At 37.1% G+C, this 13,502-nt stretch overlaps 1 protein-coding gene across 8 annotated transcripts in view; it reads left to right on the top strand.

Annotated features, from left to right (window-relative positions):
- The window catches only part of Tcf12 (transcription factor 12), a 396,809-nt gene that overhangs the window by 323,421 nt on the left and 59,886 nt on the right, over window positions 1-13,502 (top strand). Inside the window, exon 1 of one of the 8 annotated variants that reach the window (XM_004628874.3) lies at window positions 8,677-8,850. The exons of 5 other annotated variants lie outside the window; for them this stretch is intronic. In XM_004628874.3, coding sequence (XP_004628931.1) covers window positions 8,782-8,850 — 69 coding nt within the window. In that variant the 5' untranslated portion in view covers window positions 8,677-8,781. Of the gene's footprint in view, window positions 1-8,676; window positions 8,851-13,502 lie in introns of those variants that run through there. 2 more of the 8 variants (XM_023712453.1, XM_023712452.1) reach the window with 2 other exon arrangements.

The following is a 13,502-nucleotide window of genomic DNA, read 5'->3' as shown; positions in this document are numbered from 1 at the left end:
ACATATTGCTTTTAATTTAAACTTAGATGTATGTGTGCCTAATAACCATATTTATTCTAGTCCAACCTTATTGTGAAAGCTAAATAGGCAGTCTCCAGTAGCTTGAGAATCATTTTTTTTTTTAGCTTTTATTTTTTAATTTTTATTTATGTGTGTGTGTGTGTGTGTGTGTGTGTGGCCAGCTCAGCCCATCGGGGGCGGGGCTGGCTGGCATGTGGTGCTGGGGGATTGAACCACGGTCCCTCTGCTTTGCTAAGCTTGTTCTAAGTAGGTGCTTTAGACCACTGAGCCATCTCACCAGCCCTTGAGAATCATTTTTAACCGAAGTAGGATTCTTTTTTTGATCATGTTTCAGATATATAATTAATATTTAATAAAAAAAACTAAGAGAATCTTCTATCCATTGAAAATACGTTTTTTCATGTTAGTCTCCATGAATTTAAGTGAACTCTAGTATTAATAATAAATAAGCAAAACCATTCTCAGGTTTTCTGACTTACGTTTGATTTCACTTTGGTTTTTTGGGGGAGAGGGCATGTTTTGGGGTTTGTTTGTTTCTTTGGTACTGGGAATCGAACTCAGGACCTTGTGCCTGCTAGGGAAGCATGTCTGCCACTAAGCTATATCCCCAGCTCAATTTTACTTTGAAATCAAAAGTTACCAGTGTCTTGCAACATCACTAAAGATACATTTAAACATTTTTTTTTTTTTTTTTTTTTAATTAGGACTCATGACATGACATGCTCAGGGTTTGATCCCTAGCAAAAACAAAGGGCGGAAGGCATCTTTTTCTTGAGCAATTTGAGAATGAGACATACCTATTAGAGTTGACTCCACCCTATAGATTTCCCCAGAATATAAGAATTCTTTCTGTTGTAGTCATTAGCTACCATGTACTTTCTGTGAATGAGGAATTCTTTTAGGCCATTAGGATGTTTTCATAATAAAATATTTGGGTTTTGATGAGAATGGCTATCAGAATTTAGAAGTAAGAAATCAGGGGCCAGCCAAAACAGCTCAGCGGATTAAAGTGCCTGCAAGCAGGCACGGGGGCCAGGTGTTTAATCCTGGGCCTGCCATGCTGGCCCTACTCCAGGGCACACTGACAGGGTGATTGAGACTGGGCATGGTGGCGCACGCCTGTAGTCCTGGCTCTTGTGAGGCTGTAAACAGGCGGATCATAATGAGTCCAAGCTAGTAGTGAGACCCTGAACACCCTGTAGGCCTTTCCTTAAAATACAAAAATAAATAAATAAGAAATCATTGTTTTTAAAGCCAGGCAGATAGCTCAGTGGCATAAGCACCTGCCTGGCAAGTACAAGGTCTTGAGCTCTATCTCCGTTACTGCCCAAAAAAAAAAAAAAAATCCTCTCATGAATTTGTGATCTGTATGATTTTTTCCAAGAAGTATGGCAATAATTAGCTTTTCTTGTTTAGTTGATCATTATAAATGTGAAGAAAGATATTTTGCTAGATTCTCAGTTTTTATTCAAAGATAGAAAGGAAGTATTAAAAACTAATATCACCAGAAGAATTTTTACTGAAACAAAATATAAATTATGACCAGAAGTAACTCAGTGTTCAAGTTATTTAGAGCTTTAGGTTGCATATACTTAGGACACTAGGCTATGAAAAGGTTAGTTCTGGACTCTAAAAATAAATATAAAATAAAATTGAGTATCTTGGTGCTGTTTCATTTCTTGTCAATTGAAACTTCCCAGCTCAAAAAAAAAAAAAAAAAGTTGCACAGGTTCAAAGAAAAAACAAAAGGTGGTTGATACTCTTGAAGAGAAAGGTAACCCAGGACAATGTTCACAAAAATTATCCTTTACAGATGATTTAAAATAATAGCTATTTCCTTACAGTTTTTGTTGTCATATTGCTCAACAAGTTCAAAACCTTGTCCTGGGGCTCATAAGATAGCTCAGCAGACTAAAGCTCCTGCTTACGCAGGCTTCGGCAAGCACTGGACTGTGGTTCGATCCCCGGCACCACATGCTGCACCAGCTATAGCCCCAGGGCAAGCTGAGACAACCACTGAATCCAGCCATGGTGGCGCACACCTATAATCCCAGTGCTGGGGAGGCTGAAAACAGGAGGGTCATTATGAGTCCTAACTGCATAGTGAGACACTGTAACAACCAAATGCATTAAAAAAAAAAAAAAAAAAAAACTTACCATGTTGTTGAGAGCCCTTTAAAATATCAGTTTACAGAGGAGCTTTAAAACACAGGATCTTTGGTGTTTTGACTTAAACATGCAGGGTAGGAAAGAGGGAGAGGAAGGGAGGGACTAGGCCTTCCTATGAATATAGAGCCATCTGCAGGAAGAGTGTTGAGTTGCAATACAGTTAATGATTCTCCTTACAGTGTTATTTTAAGTGGTCATTGAGAAGTGACAAACTATAGTGTACATGGGGAAGGAAAAACCACGAGGTTCAGAATTGGATAGAGGGCCTCCTGCTAACTTCAGAGAACTAGCTTGTCATGTTGCATTTTTGAGCAAAAGAAACAGGCCATTTGCTTCAGCTTTTACATAGTCTCAATAATGATATTTCTGTCTCACTGGAAGGAGTACTTAATAGGGCCTCTTAGGACCTTTGCAGGTGAAGCTTTGGTTAGTGTTGATGTTAGGGAGTACTGTTTATGTGAGAAAGAGATACATGTGACTTCTCCATCAGAGGATATAACTTTTTAGATTTTCTCAATATAGTCATACAGCTGTTAAAATGGGAATTAAATAATCTTTTCCCCTAAAAATGCTGGTTATTTACTAATTATTTCTATTGGCTATTCAGAAGAGTATTTTCTATTTTGTTAATTGTTAAACATTTCTAAAACTCACTTTAGACTTGAGATACTTCTCAAGAGACCATTAGAAATGTGCTCTCTGTCTTTGCTGTGCCTTGGATGTGGCCTGGAGGGTCCATTTCATTCTGTCCTCTTGATGACCCTAGTACATGTGCAGCATTGCACATGCTGAACATGTACTCTACCACCAAGCAGCACCCCCAGCTCCAAGAAATGTGCTTTATGTGTGTGGTAATGATCGTTATTCCTACCCAGCAACCAGGTAACCAGTAGTGCTACTCAAACTGATTTTTTCTTGGCAGCACTGGAAAAAGGACTCAGTGTCTTGCAGTTGTTAGGCAAACACCCTACCACTGAGCTGCATCCCGAGTCATTTTTATTTAGGTAGGTGTTTTTTGTGTATGTGTTTTTTTATTGTTGTTGTTTGTTTGTTTTTGTATTTTAGGGAAGAGTCTACAGGGTGTTCAGAGTCTCACTACTAGATCAGAATCATAGTGATCTGCCTGTTTACAGCCTCCCAAGAGCTGGGATTACAGGCCTGCGCTGCCACCACGCCCAGTCTCAATTGCAGTCTCCGCATGCCCCGGGGGCAGGGCCAGCATGGTAGGCCCGGGGATCAAACCCCCAGCCCCTGCACCTGCTTGCAGGTGTTTTAATCCACTGAGCTATTTGGCCGGCCCACTATTTAGCTAGTTTTGTGATAGTGAATATTGAACTCAGGGGTTGCTCTACCACTAATCTATAGTGTTCACACTTTTTATTTTTTATTTTGCGACAGAGTCCCACAAAGTTTCCCAGGTTAACCGTGAAAGTGTGATACTTCTGTCTCAGTCCTCCCAAGTAGCTAGGATCACAGGCATGCACTACTACCTCCAGCCTCAGACTAATCATTAACATGTGCTAGCAAGTCTGGTACTGGGAAATACTCAGGCACTCATAATTCACGCTTAACTGAAGGAGTTTTTTCCTTAACATACTATAGAACTGATCTCTGAAAGTATAGCCTTAGGAGTTTTTTCCTTAGAGTATCACCTAAGCACAGTTTACAGGATTTGGTCTTTGGTATTTAAGATTTTCATATGTTAGAAAAATAGTAATTTGAAACCTTTTAATTTTTTTTAATGACTGCTAGAATGTTTCAAACAACAGAAAAAAAAGATGAGCTAATAAAACAGATCAACATACTACATAGGTCATTCCCAGAGGTTTTTTCTAACTCTATAAAAAGAAGACACTTTTTGTAAAGAAGCTTGGAATTTAAGCTGAAGTTTCCCAAAAGTCTTCACCCTTGTCTGCTTTTTAAAACATTTCTTTTTAATGCTTCAAAAAAGAGCTGTAAATTACACACTAATATATTGAGCAGCAGAATGAGAATGGCTATTGAATAGGAAATACTGTATGATTTTTAGGTCTGTAGAACACAGTTATCTTTACTATGCATTGAATGTTAGTGGACTGGTTTAAGAGGGATATGCTGTTTCACTGGAGTTTTCATATACTCATTTTGTCATAAAAGTAAATTTGTATTTTAAAAAAATATGCCTTCTTAGGCAGGTGCAGGGACTGGGGTTTGATCCCCAGCCTGCAGTTATGCCCTGCCCCCAGGGCTCACTGAGAGGCAATTGGGATTGGGCATGGTGGCGTGGGCCTGTAATCCCAGTGCTTGGGAGGCTGAAAACAGGAGAATCACTACAAGTCTGATCTGTGTAGTGAGACCCTGTAGACCCTGTACTGTATACATTTTTTTAAAAAATGCTAAAATATGAGGATATTAGAAAACATTTTCCTCAGATTGCCTTTCTTGCACTGGAGCACATACTAGAAAAATCTGCAGTATGATGTCTAGATATAAAGCTTGGTATGTGATGTATCTGATTTAGTTGGCAGGCTAACTACAATTTTACACATTTAGCAGACATTACTTAGCACACATCATTTTTGTCCAAGCTCAATTAGAAAGAAAAGGCATCAGGGAAGGAGGGCTTTTCTGTTTTGAATTTGTCTACTGTATATTCTGTCATTTATTATACCCTTAAATATACGCTCACCCTTACCTCCGTTATAGCCAGGAAATTATTTCACTAAGTTTTACCCTTGAGGGAACTGTAGTTTATCTGTGGAATTAATCATAGTGAATTTTTAAGTTTGATTTCATTTATTTCCCTGAAAGTCTGTTTTCCAAGAATTGATTCACATAGAAATAATGGTGAAATTTCTATGGATTTTTTCTAGTCAAATAAGCTGGCTTTTGAGGACAGGGAGATATTGGCTTGATTGTTTCAGAAGAATGCGCAGTAAAATTAACTGGTAGCTGAACTGAATTTAGTTCAGTTAAAGTTTTCGTTGGAAAACTGACCAGAAGTTTGTGTTACTTGCTTAAGCCGTGACTTTTTTTAATGACTGCTAGAATGTTTCAAACAACAGAAAAAAAGATGAGGTAATAAAACATATCAACATACTACATAGGTCATTCCCAGAGGTTTTGTCTAACTCCATAAAAAGAAGACACTTTTTGTAAAGAAGCTTGGAATTTAAGCTGAAGTTTCCCAAAAGTCTTCACCCTTGTCTGCTCTTTAAAACATTTCTTTTTAATGCTTCAAAAAAGAGCTGTAAATTGCACAGTGTAACTTGTTCTATGTAGGTTAGGCCTCTGCTTGATCAATAGCAATAAACCTGACATCCTGAAACATTTGAGGGGAAAATATGTTTGAAAATTCAGTCAAATGTGATAATCCTTCAACCAGGAATCATTAGTTAGCTATTAAAAATGTACAGCTACAAGGTGTATTTTTTTAAGTTTTTCTGACATTTTCATTAATCATGCTGCCTTTGTATATCATAATGCCCATCTTGCTCTAAAACTTAGTGATTTATTTAGATTATTGGACTAGATGACAGTATTGAGTTGGATTATATAATCTTAGAATAATATGTAATAATTATGTACAATTGTAGATGGAAAAAATTTAGAATAGAAAGTGCATGACAGTTGAGGGTTCCTGTGCAGACTGCACCCCTGCCTGAAATTGGCCCTGTCTCCAGCTGACTCGTTTTGTCAGACTGAGTCACAGGATTAACCCTTGACATGTTCCTTTAAGGAAAAAACGGCAGAGATTAAACAACTGCACTGACAAGAGCAGCACTTGATCCATCTATATGCATTTTTTTTCCTGTAATTTGATTCTCCTTAGGAAAAAAAATTGTACTGCAGCTGTTGCATAGTTCTTTAAAAAAAAATTCTGAGGAAGAGAAAAAAGACTTTTATCATGGAAGATAATTTATAATTGTAGCAAAGCAAATGAAGTCCATTAACCCGTTTTAGTTTGTTTTAAGTAAGGCCAACTTCAAAAAGATGTTAGTTTTGTATGACAAAAGACTTTGCCATAACAAACATGTACATTTTATTTAAATCCCCACTAGTTTTCCTAATGATACACAGTTTTTGAGGGATACGTTTAGTATTGCATAGACACAGGTACACATAGAGTTTGCTTTTGACGTTTCTACATCTAATCTCAATTTCGGCTGCATGTACGCCAGATGATTTGGGTAGCTTGGCATGCAGGAAAGGTCTCACATGTATGGGTTTTGTGTGCTTTTGAGAGAAGGAACGAAAAGAAAAGTGAAACTTGTGCAGTTACTCAGCAGCCATTTGAAGTTGTGCTTCACATTCAGAGCCTAGGTTAGGAACAGAGCTCACCCTGTTGCTCAGCAAACTGACTTAAGGACATGCACAAGAAGCTTGAGTTTATTATTTGTCTTTACCCTGAATTTCTTTTTAGCTTGAATGTCCGGTTTTCCCTTCAGGTTTCTGTGGCATGCCTCTGAAGGGCTTCTGATGAGGTGGTGCTGTTATCATTGTGCTTTTGTTGCCACACTTGCATGGTCGGGGTCATGTTGCGCCGCTTTCTGTCCAGCACCAGAGAAATGAGCCTCACTACTGCAGGTGCATTTTTGAATCAGTATAAATTCTTCTCATGCTAGAGCAATGATTATAGAAAGAAAATGAAGAAGTACGTATTATCAATATATTACAGCTCCCTCATCTCCTTATTCCATTTCTTTTGAAAATTAAAGTTTTTTAATAAAAAAAAAGGAAATTTGTATTTTAAATAATTTTTCCCTTAAGTAGCAATTCTGTTAATAGAGAAAGTACAAGAAAGACTAAAAGTTACTTGACTGGTTTTAAGACATGGCATTGTTAATTGTAAATCAGAGCCAGTTACACAGTCCTCAAGGGTTGGAGCGGGCCTCTGTGGTCTCTCAGGAGGGGGAAGTTGCACACCGCTCTGCAGACTGGCGTGCTAGCAGCCTGCTGCACGGCGATGTTCTTTTGCAGCTGCTGCTTAGCCTTTTCTTTATCTGGAGAGTGTGGGAAGGCTTCTTGTTGTTCCGATACCATTAGCTTTTGAAATACTATGAGATGAGATGGCCTTGTGGTCTGGTCCACTTCTATTACTCTTGATTTGATCAATATATTTCACAAGCATGAGGGCTTTTTGGTCCCTTATGGAATATCCGTAGACTGTCTCGTGGCGTCTGCTGCGGGAAGCTGCCTTGAAACTAAAGTGGTGTGCTCCTTCTGCAGCTGATGGGCTCACCTCTGAGTCGCTCGGTCCTGTAGGAACCTTGGAGGCACCCAAGGAGCAAGCACAAAGAGGCTTTGCTGGAGTGGAACAAGAAGAAAGAGATTGAGCTATTCGGTGTTTCTGGGCTAGCGTTCACATCAAAAGATAAATTGATAAACTGTTTAATAGCAAAATCTTTTTATGAGAGAAAAACATGTATTTGAACACGACATTTAAAGCCTTTTGACTCAAAGTATTACAGTGCCTTAAAAAAAATTTAAGACATTTATTCCCACCCTGATTACTTTTTCCTTTCTGAGAAATTTGGACATTAACATGAATAAAGTATTCTTTAAGAACAATAGTGAATTTAGATGAAGGACTTCAAGGAAGTCTTAGTTTATTAACTGCTGTGTACATTTTCGTCTTTGCGTGACACCAGCCTTTCACAAAAGGGAAAAATAAAGCTTGATTTTTTTCTATTTAAATTGCTCAATTGCTTACTGCATGTTAGCAATTGAGCAATTTAAATTGGTGTTCTGTGAAAGCACATTTCATTGTAAACTTTTTATTCATGTTGTGAAATGAGAAATTCAAGGAACTTTATAACTAAAAATCTATATTAGCAATGTTTTTATTTAATAATGGGTAGTTGACTTTTTAAATAATTTTTCCTATCTTTAAACTTTTGAATGAAATATATTCCTTTTAACTTTTAATACATTTTTTATAACTTAAAAATAGGCATGATTTGTTTTAGCTAGTAAAAGATGGTCTGCTCTCTCCAGGAAGTGATTTTGTATAAGGCTTAACTGTCTAGATCCATTTTAATGTATGTGATTTAGTGTTTCCAGTTCCTGATTGCTTGATCATGTGTTTATCAGAATAGGAAGCTACTTTAGGCAGTGCCAGGTGGTAATGTTGCAGGAGGTGTAGCAAGCAAGGACTTCCCACCACAAGTATGCTAATGAAAACTAAAAGCAGAGTTAACAGAAGACCTGTCAGTGTGCTTCCTTTGTGTGTGCCTGTGTGTGTGTGTGTGTGTGTGTGTGTGCGTGCGCGTGTGTGTGGCAGAATTAGTAATTCCTTGGAACATTATCTTTAGAGCATTTTGTTTCTTTATTTAGAATTTGTAAATGAATTTATTTTAATACCATAAAGTTTGTCTAATTGGTACCCTCCACCAGTACAAGGACTTGATAGAAATTGAAAGGGTGGCTACCAGCATAAGCCCTCCCTGTGTTCTCTGAGAGTTGGTTCAGTCCTGTTTTGCATGAGTTTCTTCTGAGTAGAACCGTGTGTGAGTGCATAGTACTTAGGACTTTCTGTTCGCCTGAGTGGATGTACGTCCTGGAGAAAAACCGTGCGCACTAGCTGCAAAGGAGAACATTCTCAGAACCAACATGCATTGTGCTTATCCTGTCCCAGGAAGGGGCAGCAGTTCCCTGATGTATTACTACAGTGGGAAAGCGGTAAGCCCTTCTCTTTGTTCATATGACTTCTAAAGGACTTGTTTAATAGAAAGCAATGTAGTTTAATTGCTTTTTAGTAAAACCTGTAAGGTGTTGCTTTATTCTTTTCAGCTTTAAATTAGATCATACCAGTAGTGTTAATAAGGACATGTCTTCTACAGTTATTCAATAGTTGTTGGTTTTATTTTTTTTAAGTAGTTTAGAAAATAAACTTGGATTGGTGAGTTATTTTTAGCCTTATGTCTTTACCTGCAATGAACTTGAAAGTACATTTGTTCATGTGCTTTCGTATATTGTAAACATGTTATTTATACTTAAGATATGCACACATACACATTTATTATTATTTAATGCTTTGTAGATAGAAGAAAAGATGAGAGTCATTGTAGATATTTGTAAAAATAACAAGTCTGAAGCTCTGGGAATGATTAGGGAAACAGTTCGCCAGTGAGGGCCGTATTTCCTGTTCGGAGTTGCAGGTCCAGAGCCTGACTTTTCTGGGAACCATCTGCTTCTAATCATACTAAGATTTTGACCCTGTGCAGATTCATAAAATAAATCACTATCTTTAAAGGAATGCATTTATACATATTCTAAAAATATTTTTCTGGTCTGTTTATAGCACATGGTTAGGTGTTTAAAATAATACTTTATTATATCATTAGGTTTTCTCTTTTAAATACATAGGTTATTTAAATTATATAATTATACTAAGTATCTATTAAATAATATACTTTATGCAAAAATTATCTTTAAAGCCCTAGAAGATTCTGATAATTTTAAAAAGAATGAACTTTTTTGAGAGATTTAATTGGAGTTATCTTTGTAAAGTACTTGATAAACATCATTAAAATGTCAAACTAATAACAGCTTCGGTTTGTGTCCCAAAAATTCAGTATTTTTTTTTCCTTAATCTTCCCCAAAGTAATTTCCCTTAGATGTCTTGTGACCATTGCATATGTGGTTTCGGTGGTATGAGGGAGGATTATTAATATTTGAAGTGATAAAAATCCTAGCTACTTCATTCTGATATAAATGTAAAATCAGATGTATATGTCCTTCCCCATTTTGCCTGCTGACACGTTTTAAAGTAGCATATAGCCATGACCAGGGGACAGAGAACTAAGAAAAGCACTTTTTTACTTGCTGACTGCTTTAGTGTAAGGCCTCTTTGGATTCTGCCAGTCATTTACTTGTGAACTTTTAGGGAAGCTTTCTTATTATATGACAAGCCAAAATATCTTTGAACTCGCTGAAAGTATGTCTTCCAACTGCCCATAGGAAGCAGACCTTTAGAGAAAGTAAGAGGTAGATTATATGGATAATGTAAGTGAAATTTTGATCTCTAATAATTTCCTAACCAGCTGCCTTTCATATGTGAAAATATTTTTCTTTTGTGTCCAATTCTAAGTAAAACAGTCTTTGAAGGTGCTATGGGGGGTGTGTGCATGTGCGCGTACACACAAGTTCAGTTAAATTAATTATTCAGAATTCCTGAAGCAGAGACGCTATGTCTCAAATTGAATCTAGATTTTTATTGTGAGAGCACAGATCACTGTCAACAACATGTGTCTTTGTTCTACACTGAGCACTTGTGGCAGGGACAGCTTTGATAGGATAGTATCGAGTATGTACAGGCTCACAGGAGATGGCAGGACTGGTGCGGTAGAGAGGTATAGCTGAAAGTTGATAGTTTGTGTCTGGTGTCGGTCAGAGGTGACTTATTATATGTTCTTGAAAAATGGATGTTGTATTAGACCTTCTGAATCATAGACCCTACCCTATGTATTTTATTTTTGTCTTCCTCTGGTTATAAAAGGTACTAGTTTCTAACAGCTTCAGTTTGCTTCACTAAGGCAATTGTGTTATATAATTACTTTGTGTTAGGACTGTAAACACATCATGTTAGTGTATAGGAAATGTTTGCTTGTCAGTGCTTCATAATGAAAGCTAGCAATTTCATTTAAAAAAAAACACTTCCTACATGTAAGAAAAACATGCTTCCTCACTTGAATTATGAATTGTTATATAATTCTTGTATTGAAAAGGTGAAATTTGAACTAAGATAATAGAATAGATTGATATTTTATTAGCATTTTTTATCAGTGCTAATAAGGTCACATTCATTTCATTTTTAACATCCCATTATAAATGTTATGAGAAAGAGAAATCCTGCACAATTCTGATCCTGAACAAAATGTCTTTCCTTTTCCAGTTTTTATTTTAGTTTTCAAGTTAGTTCCATATATTTAAAGGTGTTTATGATCTTTCATGAAACTGAAGAGACTCTAGGAAAAGACAGATTATTCAAAGAAGAAGAGGCTTTTTGTATTTATTACTTAAATTTATGTAGCCAGTATGGTCTTGTTGGAAATACAACAGTTTTGAGTATATACATGCAGAAAAGAAAAGCCAAAGTGTTAACTCTTTTTTTCCCCCATTATTTGAAAAGAAATTAATGTTCTATGTCATATGTAACTTTTATTATGTAACTGTATTATGCATTGTGGTAAAAGGTGTTAAGATGTGTTTTTGATAGAGCAAATAAATTTTGAAAGCCAGGGTATGTAGCTCAGTAACAGCACCTGCCTGGTAAGCTCAAGTTCCTAAGTTCAGTTCCTGGTACCAAAAAAAAAAAAAATATATATATACATATATATTCATGTCTTTTCAAGGTTTAAAAAAATAGCATTGAATAGTGAATTTCTGAGCCTTCTAATTAATATCTCAGACTACATTCAGTTATCTGATTGATATAAACAATACCCTTTATCCAGAGAGGTAGAGAATCTTTCTTGGCTATCAAAAAGAGAAAAATTTAGAGGAAAGGACTGCCATATTTTCTTTACTTTGAAGACCAGAGTTCCAACCTCTCACACAGCTAAGCATCCTCCATTTGTTTAGGCCTCAAATCAATGATTTTGCAAACTTTGGGGTAAACTTAGTTTCAGGTATACAGTCTGTAGCAAGTATAGACATGATGGTCTTTTTATTGTATCAGAGGGTTATTTGAATCTTATGAGAGATAAAATAGAAATTTAAACTTTAAAATTCACTGGGGAGATAGCTCAGTGGAATAGGTGCTTACCTAGCAAGCGCAAGGTCCTGAGTTCAATCCCTGGTACCACCAAACAAACAAATAAATAAATTTTTAAATTCAAACTAAAGCAAGCCTCGGTGGCACATGCCTGTGACCCCAGCACTCAGAAGGCTGAGGCAGGTGGACTGTCCTAAGTTCAAGACCAGCCTGAGCTATAGTGAGTTCAAGGATAGCCGGGCTATATAGCAAAATCCTGTTTTAGAAAACAGAAACAAAATACCCAAGCTAGAAACACGTTCTGAACATCATGCTTCTCTGGATGGAATCTGGGGAAGGCGAGACAGAAACTAACATGATGGTAGGGAGTGTTCTTTGCCAGGAACTATGCTGGGAACTTTGTTTTTATTTAAGCTTCACAACTACTCTTGTCATTTAGATATTAACAGCCAGCCTCCTCTTTATTCATAAGGAAAATGAGATTCAATGGAGATGGTAGCTTGTTCAGACTCCACCAGTTCATACATGCTGAGGTCCAAATTTGAACCTAAGTCCATCACCCAAAGTAAGGCTTTCTATTTTATGTCATCCAGAGCGACTGAATTATCCTGTCATAGCAAAGGACTGGACTTCCTTTCCCCTTACTACTATTTGTTTTAAAATAATTCTGTCTTTAAAAGAAAGTGTGTCTGGGCAAAACAATAGGCATTTTTACAACAGTATTTTGCATTTATGATGAGAGCAGTAATTCATTGGTACTGATTGGTATGGTTAGTCTAGCAAGTTTTTATTAATTTTAGTTTAAGAACTTAAAACAGGGCCAGTGAGATAGCTCAGTGGACTGAGGTTCCTGCTTACACAAGCTCAGGCAAGCACAGGGGCCGCAGTTCAAGCCCCAGCACCACATGACATGCCAGCCCTGCCCCCAGGACAGGCTGAGCCAGCCACAAGAGTCCACGTGTAGCAGTGCACACCTGTAATCTCAGTGCTGGGGAGGCCGAGACAGAATCACTACAAGTCTGAGCTGTGTAGTGAGACCCTGTAACAACCAAATACATTAAGAAGAAGAGAAAGAGGGGAGGAGGGGGGAGAGGAGGAGGAGAAAGAAGAGGATTAAAAACTCAGGAAATTAGACTAACCAGGTCTCTTAAAATAAAATTGATGTACTGAAAATTAGTTTAGTTGGGATTTTTAGTACCTAACTACCAGTGTAATTATTTTTTTCATAAGAATTAAAAACAGTAACTAATTACTGTACATTATAAATTCGTTAGGACATTTCTCAAATAAAATTTTTCATTAATAAAAGCACAAAAATCAATATAGGAGTATACAGAGCTACGTTTTTGCTAGTTGAAGGATTTATTGCCATTATCATAAGAAAGTACAATTAGGGGGGCCTGCCCGGTAGCACAGTTCTTTTAAGTGGCTGCTTCAACAAAACAGTCAGGCTCAGGTTGCTTGGGTTCGATCCCCACAACACAATACAGCCAGGCATGCCTTGAAGGCATTCGGCGTTTAAAAAAAAAAAAAAAAAAAACACTTCTGCCATTTTTCTTCAGAAAAGCTGCAAGGCCACCACTTCCAGGACAGGAGGACTGGGTGAATTGGTGTG

This window comes from Octodon degus, unplaced genomic scaffold (assembly GCF_000260255.1).
Source record: "Octodon degus isolate 3935 unplaced genomic scaffold, OctDeg1.0 scaffold00026, whole genome shotgun sequence".
Classification (NCBI taxonomy): domain Eukaryota; kingdom Metazoa; phylum Chordata; class Mammalia; order Rodentia; family Octodontidae; genus Octodon; species Octodon degus.
Note: the sequence above shows the minus strand (reverse complement) of the source record. Positions and strands in the feature narration are given on the sequence as shown.